This window comes from Grampus griseus (genome assembly GCF_964374135.1).
Source record: "Grampus griseus genome assembly, chromosome: 20".
NCBI lineage: Eukaryota > Metazoa > Chordata > Mammalia > Artiodactyla > Delphinidae > Grampus > Grampus griseus.
In genome coordinates, this window is record NC_139014.1 from 15,998,154 (window position 1) to 16,015,503 (window position 17,350).

The 17,350-nt window shown below is 38.8% G+C and overlaps 1 protein-coding gene across 3 annotated transcripts in view; it reads left to right on the forward strand.

Annotated features, from left to right (window-relative positions):
- KANSL1 (KAT8 regulatory NSL complex subunit 1) overlaps window positions 1-17,350 on the forward strand; it is a 142,300-nt gene that overhangs the window by 13,762 nt on the left and 111,188 nt on the right. For all 3 annotated transcript variants that reach the window (XM_082679279.1, XM_082679280.1, XM_082679281.1), the window contains exon 2: window positions 3,280-4,654. In XM_082679279.1, coding sequence (XP_082535405.1) covers window positions 3,363-4,654 — 1,292 coding nt within the window. In that variant the 5' untranslated portion in view covers window positions 3,280-3,362. The remainder of the gene's footprint in view (window positions 1-3,279; window positions 4,655-17,350) is intronic.

The window sequence follows — 17,350 nt, forward strand, 5'->3', positions numbered from 1 at the left end:
TTTAAATTTAAAATCAGAAATAGGAAAAGTGGATGTAGAACAGTCACACAGAATGCCATATGCTAGAAAGTCCATGAGGATAAAACTCTGTAATCCCCAGAAGATCTAGTTTAATGAATATAGGATGTTTGTTAAAGTTATGATAAGCTTAGAGTGAGAAAATTTTGGCAATTACATAGAGCACTAGTCAAATTTGACCTATAAGTGTATTGGTATTTGTACGGATGTTTTCTCAGTCATTTACTTAAATATTTTGATACTAACGATTTGAATTGCCATACTATGAAGAATCTTAGTGTAGTACTAGAGGGCTTACCGTCCTATGTTGATTGTTATCTAAAGATAAAATGTTTGACCAAATTGGAAGTTGCTGTCATTTTTTTTTTTTTTTGAGGGAGGAGGAGGTTGCGTTTAGTTCAGTGATTCATAAACTTTTTGGTCCCAAGGCCTCTTTTCACTTTTAAAAAATGTTGAAAACCACAGAGAACTTTTATGGGTTATTATCAGTAGTTGATTAGAAACTTCGAGAAATTCAAAGAATAATTATTTACGGGGAACTCCCTGGTGGTCCAGTGGGTAGGACTCCGCGCTTTTACTGCCGAGGGCGCAGGTTCAGTCCCTGGTTGGGGAACTAAGATCCCACAAACCACGCAGTGTGGCCAAATTAAAAAAAAAAAAAATTTACGAATTCATTTAAAAATAACAAACCTATTACATATTATGAAAATAACTTTTTACCAGAACAAAAAAAATATTAAGTGTGAATAGCATTATTTTCCAGTTTTGCAAATCTTCCTTATGTCTGGCTTAATAGAAAACAGCTGGGTTCTCCTATCTGCTTCTGCATTCATTCTATTGTGATATGTTGCTTTGGAATTATATAAAGAAAATCTGACCTTGTACAGATGTGTAGTTTGGAAAAGAGAGGAGCATTTAAATAGCCTTTTAAAGTGTGGCTATCCTTTGATACTGTACTCAAACTTGGCAAGTAGTAGTTTCATAAACGTTAGCTGCACTATGGAATCTAAAGCTGTTTCAGTGAGTTTTTCATACTCTGTCACATTAATCCATTGGCTTGTCTTGCACTTACTTTACCCATGCACTCGTTTCTAACGATCTTGGTCATTTGGTCATTCACTGAGTTATGCAGATCTTCCAAAGGTTGACACATTTCATTATGTGGTATCAAATTCTCATTCACTAATATCAGCAGTAGTCTACTTAATCAAGACTTCAGTATTGGGGAAATATTCAAGCTCATGGTGGTGGATACACGTTTTCAAAATACTTATTTTTGCTTGAAAACTCAGATTTTCTCATTGGCAACAAACATCATCATTGGATTTCCTTGAAGTGACAGGTTCACTTTGTTCATTTTCAACAAAATGTCTGCTAACTATTCAAGTCTGAATAATCATAGTTTGTCAGTTGTTCTGCCAAGTAAAAATAGTGTTCTGTGAAGGGAAGCTTCTAGTTCAGCTTGTAACTCAGTTGTACTAGTGCTTTTTCTCAGATTTCTTAAAGCAGCAGAAGTGCTTTATGTCTACTTTCCCTTTCATTGCACAGAATATTTGTATACCTATATATATATACACACACACTGAAGACTCGAGTGGAGATTTTATAAAGTTCATTATTTTCATATTTTCACCAAGGACATCAAAGTTCAGTGGTACTAACCTATTTATTGATTTATTTTTAAATGCATAGAGAATACAGTGACCAGTGGTTATTAGTAGTTTGGTGCCTTTGCCCTGAATTGTGCAAAGGTACCAGTAGTTTTGCTCAGACTTGTTTTTGCACCCTTACTGCGAATGTCAGCACTATGAAAAAAGGCAAATAACGTTTAATATTATTACGAAAATGCTTTGATCTTGTGGACCTCTGAAATGGTCTTCGAGTTCTCAAGAAGTCCATAGGCCACACTTTAGGAACAGCTGGCTTAGTTCTTTGCATAGATTTCCTTTTACTCTCAGACCAGATAAATCAAAGGGGATAAAGAAGTGGCAAATGGCTGAGGTTTTTAGCTTGGGTTACTAAATGAAAGCAATACCATTACCTGAGATAATAGAAATGGGTAAGGAGTAAAAAGAAAGTCAGTTTTGAGTTTCAGGGGGCTTGAGGAACATAGAGGTGGGGATGTTGATTAGTGCAGGTGAGCATGTTTTTCTGAGTGCTAGGAGGCCTTACCATGTTGCTATAGTGGTTGTTGCCAAGGAAGTGAGTTGAGAGAGAAGAGGGCAGAAGAATGGACCTTGTTGTCAAGGACGTCTGGAAAGGAGAATTTCAAGAAGAATGGGGTGGTCAGCACTACCTAAGGCTTCAGAGAAGTCAGATAGAATGCGGACTGAGGCTTGAGCATTGGATTTGATGATGAGATTACTGGTGACCTTTGCCAGAGCAGTAGGGGTAGAAGCCAGATTATAGAAGAGTGAGAAGTGCAGAGGCAGCTATTTATAACTTTTTTTTTTTTTTGTGGTACGCGGGCCTCTCACTGTTGTGGCCTCTCCCGTTGCGGAGCACAGGCTCCGGACGCGCAGGCTCAGCGGCCATGGCTCACGGGCCCAGCTGCCCCGCGGCATGTGGGATCCTCCTGGACCGGGGCACGAACCCATGTCCCCTGCATCGGCAGGCGGACTCTCAACCACTGCGCCACCAGGGAAGCCCTATAACTATTATTTCAAGAAGCTTTCGGGTAAAGGAAAGAGACACATCAGTTGGGCAGTTAATTTGAGAGGTGGGCCATACTGAGGACAGCAAAAGAAAAGAAAATTGATGAAGTGAACTGGTAACACAGGTGTGATACAATTAAGCTTTTAGTATAATCTGTCTTGCAGAGAAGTGGGAAGCTGACGAACATTGGATCCTTTGGCCAGAAAAATGTACAGACCTGTGACAATTGGCATAGAAACTTTGGTAGGGATGAGGAGTTCCTTACTAATTCTTTTCTGTTTAATTACTGGGTGCTTAGTTTGATACATTTGCTTTAAATTCACTAATTTCAAGAAGTTTTAAAGATATTTTTTAGATGCAGATGATTTAACTTTAACAGTCTGTGGCTACTTTCAATTTATGGTAACAAGTGACAAAAAAGGATGGAATTCTTTCTCTTGTGCAGGGATTGTGGCCCTGCCCCAACACATCTCCCCTTTTGGTTTGAGTGTTTTTCTTCTGGAGGCAGAGTTTGGTTAACAGCCTCAAGTAATGTTTGTATTAAAAACGTGTGTTGTTTTCTAACGTGCTTGTATTTCTAACTTCCTTTTCTTCTTTCTCTTCTAGTCTGTTCTCTGGGGAGGCGGTAAGGGGCTGTGGAGCTGGCCTCGGCACCGGGAGAGGCTGGACTTCCTGTCTCTCTGTGCTGAATGGCTGCGATGGCGCCCGCTCTCACTGACGCAGCAGCTGAAGCACACCATATCCGGTTCAAACTGGCTCCCCCATCCTCCACTTTGTCCCCTGGCAGTGCCGAAAATAACGGCAACGCCAACATCCTTATTGCTGCCAACGGAACCAAAAGAAAAGCCATTGCTGCAGAGGACCCCAGTCTAGACTTCCGAAATAATCCTAACAAGGAAGACTTGGGAAAGCTGCAACCACTGGTGGCATCTTATCTTTGCTCCGATGTAACATCTGTTCCCTCAAAGGAATCGTTGAAATTGCAAGGTGTCTTCAGCAAGCAGACAGTACTTAAATCTCATCCTCTCTTATCTCAGTCCTATGAACTCCGAGCTGAGCTGTTGGGGAGACAGCCAGTTTTGGAGTTTTCCTTAGAAAATCTTAGAACCATGAATACAAGTGGTCAGACAGCTCTGCCACAAGCACCTGTAAATGGGTTGGCGAAGAAATTGACTAAAAGTTCAACACATTCTGATCACGACAATTCCAGTCCCCTTAATGGGGGAAAACGAGCTCTCACGTCATCTTCTCTTCAGGGGGGTGAAGTGGTGGCATCTGAATCTGGGGACTTGAAAGGGGGTATGACCAATTGCACTCTTCCACATAGAAGCCTTGATGTAGAACACACAACGATATTTAGCAATAATAGCACTGCAAACAAATCTTCTGTAAATTCCATGGAACAGCCGCCGGCACTTCAAGGAAGCAGTAGGTTATCACCTGACACAGACTCCAGTTCTAACTTGGGGGGTGTCAAATTAGAGGGTAAAAAGTCTCCCCTGTCTTCCATTCTTTTCAGTGCTTTAGATTCCGACACAAGGATAACAGCTTTACTACGGCGGCAGGCTGATATTGAGAGCCGTGCCCGCAGGTTACAGAAGCGCTTACAGGTTGTGCAAGCCAAGCAGGTGGAGAGGCATATACAGCATCAGCTGGGTGGATTTTTAGAGAAAACCTTGAGCAAACTGCCAAACTTGGAATCCTTGAAGCCCCGGAGCCAGTTGATGCTAACTCGAAAGGCTGAAGCTGCATTGAGAAAAGCTGCCAGTGAGACCGCCACTTCAGAGGGACTTAGCAACTTCCTGAAAAGTGATTCGATTTCAGAAGAATTGGACAGATTTACAGCCAGTGGTATAGCTAACTTGAGGTGCAGTGAACGAGCATTTGATTCAGACGTCACTGACAGTAGTTCAGGGGGAGAGTCTGATATTGAAGAAGAAGAACTGACCAGAGCTGATCCTGAGCAGCGCCACTTACCCCTGTGAGTAGAATCATGCATAATGTCATTCTTGGGAAATGTTTGGACAAGAGAGAAAGAGTTGGTGAATTCCCATCATGGGAAGAATGGGCTTCTTTGTATATAGGTGCCTAGATTTCTTTCGTTTGTCTTTTTCCTAATTTTAGGTAGGTGGATGCATGTATACCTGCTAGTGAAGAAATGGAAGGTATATTTGGTACAGCATTTGTGTTGCTGTAGGGTAAAAGCTGTTAATTTCCCATTGAAATCTTACTAAGAAAAAACTGGAAGACTTCCAATTTGTAAAAGTGTACCCATCCTTTCAGAGTGAATAATTAGGTTTCTTTTGAAACTATATGTAGGATATTTTTGTAAGTTTATGAGGCTTGACTTCACATTTTGTTGTTTCTAGTAAGTGGGGCCAAAAGTTTAGTTGACCTAGTTAAGTTTGCTGGAATTTATTGTTGCTTCTAATTGAGCTTTCAGCAGAGAATGTACTCAGTCTTTAATTTTAACACTTGAGATTTCCGTATGTTTTAAGGACTAATAACCAGAAAATGCTTCAGAATATTTTATAGGTTGCCTCCAAGCACAGTCTGCTTTCACAACCTCATTCTCTCCCTAAAAGAAACCATCTTTATCAGATTTGGATTTTATTTTCTCTCAGTTAAGTAAAATGTATTGACATATTTGGAATAAATTTGTACTGGATTTTCAAAATCTGTTGGTTTGAGGAAAATTATTCATAAGCTTTGTGTGGCACTTTAGATGGACCTGGTTGAGCCAGAGGTGCTTTACTCTTGTTCTTCCCTCCTGACCCTGCATTCTGCTCCTGACAGATAAGGAAGTAAAATATATCTCCTTAAAGATAGATCAATGTACATTTATCGAGACTTATGAGAGAGTAAACAGAGTAGTTGGAAAACAAGGGCAGGGGAGTTGACTAGTAGATCCTCTTTCATTTCCTTTTTGGGTAGGGATGTTGTAAAGGTTGGATTACTAGAGAAGGCTGAAATAGGTGGATATGTTGGAATAATTGGCTTTCCCTTGCCTGAAATAAAAAGGTGACTAAGGTTTTCACTGGAGAATTCGTTGAGACAGCTATGCTTTTAAGCATAAGTAAATTTCCTTTTTTTTTTTCAGTTTTGTTTATGTTATTCACATGGATAACACTGTATCCGAGTATGAAATTTTGTTTTTTGTTTCTATTTTGAGTGAAAAAATCTGGATAATTTTGCTGTATTTTTTCCTCATAGACCAAGTTCCATTACCATTTGTTAGTTTACTGTGCTCAAGAGTCCATTTCTATATTCAGGTCTAAAGCAAATAAATTTCAGAGCCTTGCTACTGCTGTAACATAGTTACCGTTCCTTAAATGGATTAGTAGCTTAAATCAGCTTGCCAGTATTTGTGGCATTATCCCCACTGACTTTGCTGCGTAAACCACTGTTTTAAGAAATCTTGGTTAACAGTTGAATATTTTGTGTTTAAAAGTAATTTTGTGTAACATACTGTAGTTGAAACATTTTAAGTTTCCTGTACTTATTTTGTGTATTTGATGAAGAAAAACACCTAGACTCTATAAGCGTAATCTTTTCAGGATACATTGTATTGGAAACATTTCTGAGTTTTGGTAATGTTGTGGGTAACTGTTCCAACCCGGTGAAATCAAAATACCTAAGAGAGAACTTTTTTTATTTCATGGGGTAAGTCTAGTGATTTGAAAAGACCTCTTAGTCCATTTCACTTCGTTTCACTTCTTCTCACATAATGGTTTGTTGATTGATAGGGTGTGAATTATAAGGACAACTGAGGGATCATTTTAGGAAACTTTTTGGGATCAGTTTAATCCTCTTACAATGAAATCAACTAAATAATGCTTTAAAAAGTTGAGTTTCCATCTTCAGATCATATTAAAGTAAGGACAATTTGGACACTAAAAGTACTGTCAAATAAATGTACTTTTTGCATATTATGATATATATGAACTTATTGACAAAACCACCAGTAAAGTGTAAATACTTTTAAGTTCTTGTTAAGCAAGGTTACCCAATTGACTCCTAAGGCTAGTATTTAGCCAGGTGTTTGTTGACCTTCTGAGTATTTTAAAGATTTTCAGCAATTGGCCAGTGAGAGTGGACGCATTGCTTTGATTAAAAAAGAAAAAAAACCGGGAGGTTCTCTGGATGCTGAGAAGCCTTTTCTTTGTGATTTAATAGTCCCTCCCAAATCTTATAACCAGATTTATAATTCTTGAGTCCTGGAATAAGAAGTTAGTTAACTCTTCAGGAGCTTGACCCAGCTGGTGAATTTCAACTTTTTACCTCTTACAGTAGCCTGTCTAGTATTTCACTCCTTTGCTGAAGTACTGTCAGAGATAAAGTCAGTAGATTTAGTCTGAGCAGCCATAATGAAAATATTTAGTAGAGAAGACTGTTGAAATGAATTGTTTTTAAATGATGTTGCTTAAATTACAAGTGGATGGTTCTCTGAAAATTACAAGCTTTCACCAAGAATTCATGTGTGTTTTTCCTTATTTCCTATGTTCCAAGAGGAAAGTCAATGATTCATTGTAAATCCTAGGCACATGCTAGCAGTAGCAGAATGATTGGTTTTATATGTTGTTGAGAATTTTGTGTTTATCATTTTACAGTTAGTAAATTCTAATATTGCTGGATGAGACATGTTTAGAGAAGTTCTTTCCTTTTCCTTGTTTTTTTTTTTTTTGGTTAACTGATTTTATGTTTAATTTAAAACTGTTATACCTTTTTATTTTAAGTTCTTTTTGGAAAATTATCCAAAAATGTTATATTTGTATGTCTTCCTGTCTTGGTACATGTAACTACTACTTTGGAAAATCTGCACTACATTGAGTTTGACCTATATCGTTGTTTAGTAACATCACTGTGGAATGAGCAGGAATTTAAACATCATCTTAAAAATTTTTTTTTTTATTTGAAGTATAAATACTTTGATTTACAATGTTTTGTTAATTTCTGGTTAACACCAAAGTGATTCAGTTATACATATATCTACGTATATTCTTTTTCATATATTTTTCCGTATGGTGTATTACAGGGTATTGAATATAGTTCGCTGTGCTATACAGTAGGATCTTGTTTATCTATTTTATATATAGTAGTTTGTATCTGCTAATTGCAAACTCCTAATTTATCCCTCCCCCACCCCCTTTTCCCTTTGGTAATCATAAGTTTGTTTTCTATGCCTGTGAGTCTGTTTCTGTTTCATAAATAAGTTCATTTGGGTCATGTTTTAGATTCCACATGTAAGTGGTATCATATGGTATTTGTCTTTTTCTGATTTACTTAACTTAGTATGATAATCTCTAGGTCCATCCATGTTGCTGCAAATGACATTTCATTCTTTTTTTTTTTGGCTTTTTTTTTTGATTGGAGTGTAGTTACTTTACAATATTGTGTTAGTTTATACTGTACAGCAAAGTGAATCAGCTTTACGTATAGATGTATCCCCTCTTTTGGATTTCCTTCTCATTTAGGTCACCAGAGAGCATTGAGTAGAGTTCCCTGTGCTATACCATTCTTTTTAAAAACGTCATCTTCTTGATCGAGGGACTAGAAAGGAAGCTGTATGTTTCAATAAATACCTCAGTGTTTAATTCTTAATTGTAGAAGTATGAATAGAAGCATTTATTGATAGTTATCTCGTGTTTATAACAAGAACTGTTGAGTGTGTGCTTGTGCGCCCACACTCTCTTCTTCACTTTAGTTTTTCTTTGTATTCCTCCTTCTCATTTCTAAGAGTTTCGTTCTGCTATTTTGTTAGGAATTCCTGGACCTATACCTAGTTTTGCTGAATTTAGTTTTCATTTTCTTACTCTTGTGCTTGTAAACTTTTATAGTAAGTACCTGTAAAGAAAAAATTCTTTTCCAGCTATTCTCTTAAATGTATTCTTAGATCATCAGTGTTCTGAGTACCTGGATAGTTTGTAGACCTCTTTTCCCTTAAAAACCAAAAACCAAAAACCAAAAAACTCTGTAAACTGTTACCATAGGCTTATCTTGAAGGTTAGAATAAAAATAATTCCATAAAACATTTTGTTAGTGACTACAGAAATATATGTTGTTTTATATGTAAAATACATCTTTATGTTACACAATGCCTTCTTTATAAGGACTTCAGGGCAAAGATATGCAACCAAGAATAATTGTATTTTTTCCTAAGCTTTTAAGTCTGTTTTTATTACCTGGCTGTTATAATTTGTGTTGTTCACTAGGTCTCCATTTTCCTGTTGGCTTTTTGGAAGTTTAGAGCCAAATTTGTAGGACTTACTGTTGTACTTGTTTTTTAAGCCTCATTCTTGGCTTCGTTTTGTTCTCCCTGTTCTTGTTTTATTTTCATGTTTTTATTTTTTTAAATTTATTCTAACCTATGTTTTATTTGTCTGATAGCCTCCTGAAGTCTGTTCCAGATCAGGGTTGAGTAAAAATAAACTAGATGCTCAGTTTAGTGACACTAAAGAAGTTATTTGAATTTTGATTGTCTTGATTGCGGTGACTTTTATATGTTTCTGGGGAATTTCACCCTTTTGGAGTTGTTCATGAAGACTTAAGGGTATAATGAATGACTAGTGTGTTTGTTGATTTTGCTTTTTAGTTACTGTGGAATGTTTTGTGTTATAGCTCATACTTGAATTTATTAAGTATTCACAGATGATGTTGCCAAAGGTGGCAGTCTACTTGATTTGTCCTTATTTTCCTATTCCTTGTCCTTTCACAGAATGATGGAGTGAGAGGTTTATTAGCTGGAAACCTAACATCTAACCCTTCTTTGCTACAGACTAGCTATATGGCTAATCATGTTACCACTTTTTCTAGTATAAATGAGGAAATTGATCTCTAGGGCTTAAACTACTTTGAATTGTGACAGCTCTGTCTTTAACATTGATGGAGCTATTCTCAGCACCATTTTTTTGCATTTGGGGAGTCTGAGGCAAAGTTCCCTGTAAGTCACTGGTGTACCTCGAAACAAAATGGCTTTCTTGACTTGTGACTTAGAGCTTTGATTCTTTTACTACCTTAGGTCCCCTTTCCGCCCCATAATCCATTAAAATGATTATTGTGGATCTCACTGGGTGTGATACATATGTGGGAATAATTCCATCATGTTCTTAGAGAAGTTACTTCAGAGCTGAGTAGACTTTCACTTGTCAGACATCTTGTTCTAATTTAATCTAATCATCTTTGACTATGTTTTTTTTTTCTTTTTCTGCTAGCCTGCATATTGACATCCAGTGGCAGAAATAGGAGCTTCTGTATTTTCTCCGTCTTCTCCCCCCCACCCCCCACCCCCCGCCTTTTTTCTGAGAAGTTATGTAGGTAGTGAGAATTATTCTTGGTGCTTCTTGTATGATTCTGAAGGAAGGAAGTTAGGCAGCAGGAATTTGGGGGTTACCCGTTTGCTGCAGATCTAGTTGCTCCAAATATTTTCTGTTGCCTTGGGATTGGTGTTTTCATTCTTTAAAATTGAGTGAAGGGGCTTCCCTGGTGCCGCAGTGGTTGGGAGTCCGCCTGCTGATGCAGGGGACACGGGTACTTGCCCCATCCCACGTGCCGCGGAGCGGCTGGGCCTGTGAGCTGTGGCCGCTGGGCCTGCGTGTCTGGAGCCTGTGCTCTGCGGCGGGAGAGGCCACAGCAGTGAGAGGCCCGTGTACCGCAAAAAAAAAAAAAAAATTTGAGTGAAGTACAGTTGACCCTTGAACAACAATGGGGTTAGGGGTGCCCACCGTCTCTGCAGTTGAACATCCACGGCCCTCTGTATCCATGAATTCAACCAACCACAGATCGTATTAAATGTTGAAAGAAATCTGTGTCTAAATGGATGTGCACAGTTTAAACCCATGTTGTTCAAGGGTCAGTTGTACACTTTTAAAGTGGTCATATATAAGTACCTATGAGTGAGTGTGTAAGACGTGAGAGATGCCATAGGTAAATAAACTGAGTTTCTATCCACAAAAAGTTTATAGTTTTGATGTGTATTGGAGACATGGTAGGTAAAGATGACTACTTAGAACAGTGCCTGGCATATAGTAATATATGGTAAATGTTGGGTGATGCAAATGAAATAGGAAGAGATCACAGCTGGTTGATGGAATTGGAAAGAAAGGATATTAGAAATGAGTCTTGAAGGATGGCTAGGATTTTGGTAGAAGGTTGTCTTGGTTGTGGCCTGATGAGGTAGGTCAGTACAGGAAAAAGGCACAGCAAAGACAGAGGACAGAGACTAAAAGGCATGGGGCTTTAGTGGCTAGAGTGGAAATACTTTAGAGATCTAGTAATATAGGTAAGTGTAATAAATGTAGTGTAAAAAGGAAAAGAGGAAATTCCAGAGGTGGTGCAGAAATAGATTTAATGGGATTAATAACAAAGGCGGTATGGGAAAAATAGGGAGGGATCATCATAGATGGTTGAAGTTTCAAGCTTGGGTGACTATAAGAACACACCTTGCAAAATAACCCTTATATGAGGGTTCAAGTTCTTTACCAGTGTCTCAAAAATGAAGGTTTCTGTATTACTTGTAAGTTCCAGCAACTGTTAAAAATCAGGAAATGGACTTCCAAGTAATCCTGTGTAAACAGAGAAGGAGTTGACCTCTACAGAGAGGCCTCAGAAACTTACATTGGAGACTTTGGAATTAATTAATTCGCTTATTAGATGTATTGAATGCCTACTCTGTGCTGAGGTGCTAAGGGTAGATAGTGGTGAATAAGAGAGACACAGTCCCTGCCCTGCCCTCATGGGCAGTATAGGTGAGAAAGATTATTTGAGCAAGTAATCATATAGTTAATGATATATTTATAGTGGTGTGGGTGCCACAGAAACGAAGTTCGGAGTGCTAAGGGGGTGCATATTAGGAACATCTAATTAAGATGGGTGGGGATGTCCTAGCAAGTATCTTGAAGAAGTCACATGTAAGTTGAGACCTGAATGATGAGAAGGAGTTGGTGAAAAAGAGAGGAGGTGTGTTACAGAGGAAACGGCATGTGCTAAGGCCTTGGGAATGGGAGGTGCTGGATGCTTTCAAGAACAGTGCAAAGTGTAAGGAGAGTAGCGAGAAATGAGGCCAGAGAGGTTGCTAGAGGCTATGTCGCGTAGGTGGGCTTGTAGGTCATCTCCAGTTTAAAATTGTATCGTGAAACCATTGACAGAGTTTATATATCATTGGATTTTTTAAAGACCCCTCTTATTGTATGAAGCGTAGAGTGGATTTAGACTTTGGGAAACCATTTAGGCTGCTGTGGTAAGCTATGTAAGAGAGTGGGGACTTGGCCTTTGGAGGGAAGAGTGAGGGAACTGGGTATTTTGGAGGTAGGGTGACTAGGACTTGTGATTGATCGGATGCGATGAGTGGGATGTTGAGAGAGAGGGAAGAGGAATTATGGGTAATTCTCAGATTTTTGACAGGAGTAACTAGATTGGATGGATCTGTTGGGATGAAGAAGGAGCCAATGGGGGATGTTACTGAATGTGGTCCATATTTACTAATTTTCATTTAAACATTTTTGGCTGTTGGGCATACCCAGAAGTTTCAGTGTCATTTGCAGAGCACCCTATTAGATTCCATCAGCAAGATAAAATAAACTGTTTTACTAGGAAAAGCTTGGAGTCACATTGTATTTCAAATGAATAGTACTTTAGTTTCTCTGCTCTCTCCCTGAGCAAAGACCAACATGGATTAGATTATAGTCAGCCCTCTGGATCTGCAGGTTCCACATTGGTGGATTCAACCAACTGCAGATCAGAAATATTTTGGGGGGGGAGAATTCCAGAAACTTCCAAAAAGCAAAACTTGAATTCAGAACTTGAATTTCAGTTCACTGGCAACTATGTATTTAGCATTCACATTGTAAAGTATTTTAAGTAATCTAGAGATGATTTAAAGTATACAGAATGATGTGCATAGGTTATATGCAAATACCCTATTTTATATCTGCAGACTTGAGCATCTGCATTTTGGTATTGGGGGGAGGGGAGTCTGGAACCAGTCCCCCTCGAATACCCAGGGACATCTGTATTTTGCAAGGTAGGCAGAAATTCGTGCCTAAGGCATCTCCTTTCATAACTACAAGTTCGTTGTTTTTTTCCTGTTTTCCATCGTGTATCTGGGAAAATTATGCTATCTGTTTGAACCAAGGGGCTCAGTATATAATAAATATAAAGAGTAAATCTTACTAATTTTGATTCTCATTAATTAAGGCTTTGTGGCAACTTTAACCTATTTGAATTTAGTTTTATTTTTCTTGGCTGCGTCGTGCGACATGTGGGATCTTAGTTCCCCAACCAAGGATCGAACCCGCACCCCCCTGCATTGAGAACGCGGAACCTTAACCACTGGACCGCCAGGGAAGTCCCCCCATCTGTTTGACTTCATAATTGTATAATTATGAAGAAAGGTTTTGCACCAAAGTGGTAAGCCAGATTGCTTTGAAATTAGTTTTAATCTAGTAATAAAAGTATCTGAAGAGTCTTCCTCAAACAGAATATACTGAAAAATTGTTGTTAAATTGTAAATGTTGTTCGTTGCTCTGGCAACCTATTTAGTAACATTGTAGCAACCATATAGATTATATTCAGAACTCAGTAAGAGGATATGTGGAGAATATTGTGTGTGGGGGGGCAGTGGGGAGTGGACATTGAGGAATGGCAACCAGGAAGAGGGGTTAAATTCCATTTTAAATCATTTTCTGGGACTTCCCTGGCAGTCCAGAGGTTAAGACTTCGCCTTCCAATGCAGGGGTGTGGGTTTGATCCCTGGTCGGGGAGCTAAGATCCCACATGCCTTGCAGACAAAAAACGAAAGCATAAAACAGAAGCAATATTCTAACAGATTCAATAAAGACTTTAAAAATGGTCCACATAAAAAAAATCATTTTCTTAAAAGATGTTTTACTTCTTCTGCCTAATAGAATAAAGGGCATGAGCCAGGGAACTGAATGATACCATTTATGTGTGTGACCATTTTCTTGTTCATCCTTAATCCCTGTTTCCTGTTCGTTCTTGTGGTACTTGAGAGATGCATCCTGGTAAGATAGAAACTGAAGGAGACAGAGCTAAGGGCTGTTGGGATTAAATTAGTCTGAAACGTGGGCCCCAAGAAGGTTTTGACTGAATTGATTTGGTTGAGCTAGGAAACATTTTAAATCAACTTTGCCTAATCAGATAACATAGTTTGAGACATACTGATAGAGGAAAAAAAGTAATAACCTACATTTGTGGAATATTTGGAGGTAGGTAATATGTTAAAAGTGCTTTACATGCATTAATTTATTTAGTCCTCACAATACAACGAGGTAGATATTATCTTAGTTTTACAGACTCAGACTGAGGATTGAAAAGTTTAAGTTACTTGTTTAATGTCACATAGCTAATAAGAAATCAGGATACAGTCGTCCCTCAATACTCTCAGGGGATTGATTCCAGGAGCCCTGCAGATACAAAAATCCCGAGGAGGCTCAGGTCCCTTATATAAAATGGCCTAGTACAGTGAGTACAGTTAGCCCTCCATATCTGCAGATTCAGCCAACTTCAGATGGGAAACCTACAGTTAAAGAGGGCCAGGGACTTGCCTGGTGGCGCAGTGGTTAAGAATCCACCTGCCAGTGAAGGGGAAAAAATAATAATAAAATTATTATTATAAAAATAAATAAACTGAAAAAAAAAGAGGGCCGACTGTATTAATCTAGGCTGTTTACCCACAGCTTGGGCATAAACACTACCTATTTTAGTGGAAATAGAATCAAACTGTCCTTTGGATTTGGTTGATGAGAAGAGATTTACCGAACATCATGTAAAAATATGGCACTTTATGGTTAAGAAATGTAAGTAGTATTAAGGAATTTGATAGTATCTTTTTTTTTTTTTGCGGTACGCGGGCCTCTCACTGTTGTGGCCTCTCCTGCTGCGGAGCACAGGCTCCGGACGCGCAGGCCCAGCGGCCACGGCCCACGGGCCCAGCTGCTCAGCGGCACGTGGGATCCTCCCGGACCGGGGCATGAACCCACGTCCCCTGCATCGGCAGGCAGACTCTCAACCACTGCGCCACCAGGGAAACCCTGATAGTATCTTTTGAGGAAAGGTATACCAAGTATATTCTTTTTTAAAAAATTATTTATTATTTGTTGCGCGCGGGCTTTCTCTGGTTGCGGTGAGTGGGAGCTACTCTTCGTTGCAGTGTGCAGGCTTCTTATTGTGGTGGATTCTCTTGTTGCAGAGCGTTGCAGAGCATGGGCTCTAGGCGCGCGGGCTCAGTAGTTGTGGCTCACGGGCTCTAGAGTGCAGGCTCAATAGTTGTGGCGCATGGGCTTAGTTGCTCTGCGGCATGTGGACCAGGGCTCGAACCCGTGTTCCCTGCATTGGCAGGCGGATTCTTAACCACTGCGCCCCCAGGGAAGCCCCCAAATATATTCTTAACTTACAATACTGTTACTCATTTCTTTTGTGGAACAGGAGTTGGATGGATTGGGTGGGGCATTTTGTTAAGGTAGATGTTAACATCTAGGAAGTGCTGGGGGTGATTATTTTAAAAAAGAAAGAGGGAATTCCCTGGTGGACCAGTAGTTGAGACTCGGTCCAGTGGTTAGGACTCAGTGCTTTCACCGCAGTGGCCCGGGTTCATTCCCTGGTCGGGGAACTAAGATCCTGAAAGCCTCATGGTGCTGCCAAAAAAATAAAAATAAAAAGAAGGAGACAGGGGAATTAATAAGTATTGATCACACCTTCTGTATGTTAGGTGGTTTGCATTTGGTAAATCTTTAAAACATTCATATGATGAAGGTGATATCTTCATTTTATAGTTGAGACCCAAGACTATAGATATGTTAAATAATTTGCTTGAGATCATGGAGAAGATGAAAGCTAGGTCTTCCTTACTGCTCTCTCTACTGTTTTTCTCCTGGAACTGATTTGGCAGGAGCAGAAAGAAGATTCTGTTTGGAGAAATGGAGCAAACCTGAAGGTGCATAGCTCTTCAGATGCCTCTCTGTCGGCCCAGTACACTGATGGGCATGGCATTGACCGTGAGGGATGATGGGAAGGTTAAATAGTTTCCCTCTACTATAATAAATCTAAGGAGGTGCTTATTTCATAATTTTTTTCCCAGCAAATAAACATTTTTGGTATTCTAAAAGGATGATTTATATTTCAACTTGCATGGAAAAATCCTCTTTATTTCCCCAGTTGCTGGAAAAAAGAAATTTTTTAAGATATGAAAGTATTTTATGTTCTTTCTCCTTTAGTCTTCCCTGTGCTTATAGCTGATGCTTGAACTGTTAGCATGTACTTAGCGTTTATTATTTTCCTCAAGGAATCTCTGGTTGTAAAGCAACTATACTCCGATAAAAATTAATTAAAAAAAAAAACTCTGGTAAATCTGATTACTATAAGAACTTGAAAGGCATGAAATAGCAATTGAAGAATATCCTGATTGGTTTTCAACCCAATTATACAAATTTTTGTCACTTCAGTGTCTGAGTATAAGGTTTATCGTTAACGTTTGATTTCTTATTTGATAATCACCAGAAAACCTGAAGGATGAACTAGAAGTTATCATTTTTCTTAGCATGTGTAGGATTAGTACTAAAGAGGGAACAATATAGTAGAAAGAATTTTGGACTACTATTGAGAATTGTTCATTTTAGTTTAGTCTTTTAATCTTCCTAGGCTTAAGTTCCTCACTTATAAAATCTCGATTATACCTTTTTGAAAAATATTTCTTGTTGTTTTGTAATGATGAGACCCAGGCTGGGATGGGAAAGGCCTTTGTCACTGTGAGCCATACTACCCTGTTTTGCTGATTATGTTGACCGTCCAGGCAACCCTCTGTGTAGCTCACACTGCCTGCATTACCTCAGGGAGTCCCCAGACTGGGTCCCATCAGGGAGTTAATGGTGGAGCCGCAGCAGTCTGCGCACTTGTTTCTGTCATGGGGTAACCTGGTGTGTGTGCCTGTGTGTAACTTTTTATTTTTTTTATTGTGTTCTACTTGTGGCAATGAAGAAATCTGAAGGTTAAGTTTACAAAGTGTGGACCCTGAGGATGGGGTATAGTGAGCGTAAAGACAAAGGCCTTTACCAGAAAGGTATCCTTTTTGCTTAATAAAGCTGTTTTTGGAGTGTTACACTTTGAAAATAAATATCCCTAATGAAAAACATCTGTCTCTCCCCTGCCCCTAAAATAAACAAAACAATACAGAGTTCTCTTGTTCCTGTTTCTTTCCCAGAAACAATTGATCAAAAACTATTACAGATTGTAAAATCAGTTTATATAGAACAAGTAAAGAGACTTGTTGCCTTTTCACACTGCCACATATCAAGGGCAGAATTTCAGTTATTGGTCTTTAGATGCGTAAAGTTAAAATAGTTGAATCCTTCATTGATTCATTTAGTTGCCTTTCATAGACTTTTACTCAGAAAATGAAAAGATCTGGGATTTTTCTAAAAAATTTTTTCTTCATATCTTGAGGGTTTTCATCTGAGTCGCTGTAACCCCTGTTTCTCTAGAATTCCAACTGGGTGAAAATGTTTTTCTTTTTAAACTGGCAGTTCCCCAGCATATTTTTCCAGCAAGTATTCTTTGAGCACACCCTATGCCTAGTGAATTTTGCAAGATATTTATTCACAAGGCTGGAAGACAGGTCAGTCTTCTCTTTGTAAGATGAAAACAGTGAGGCTTGCTTAAGACTCAT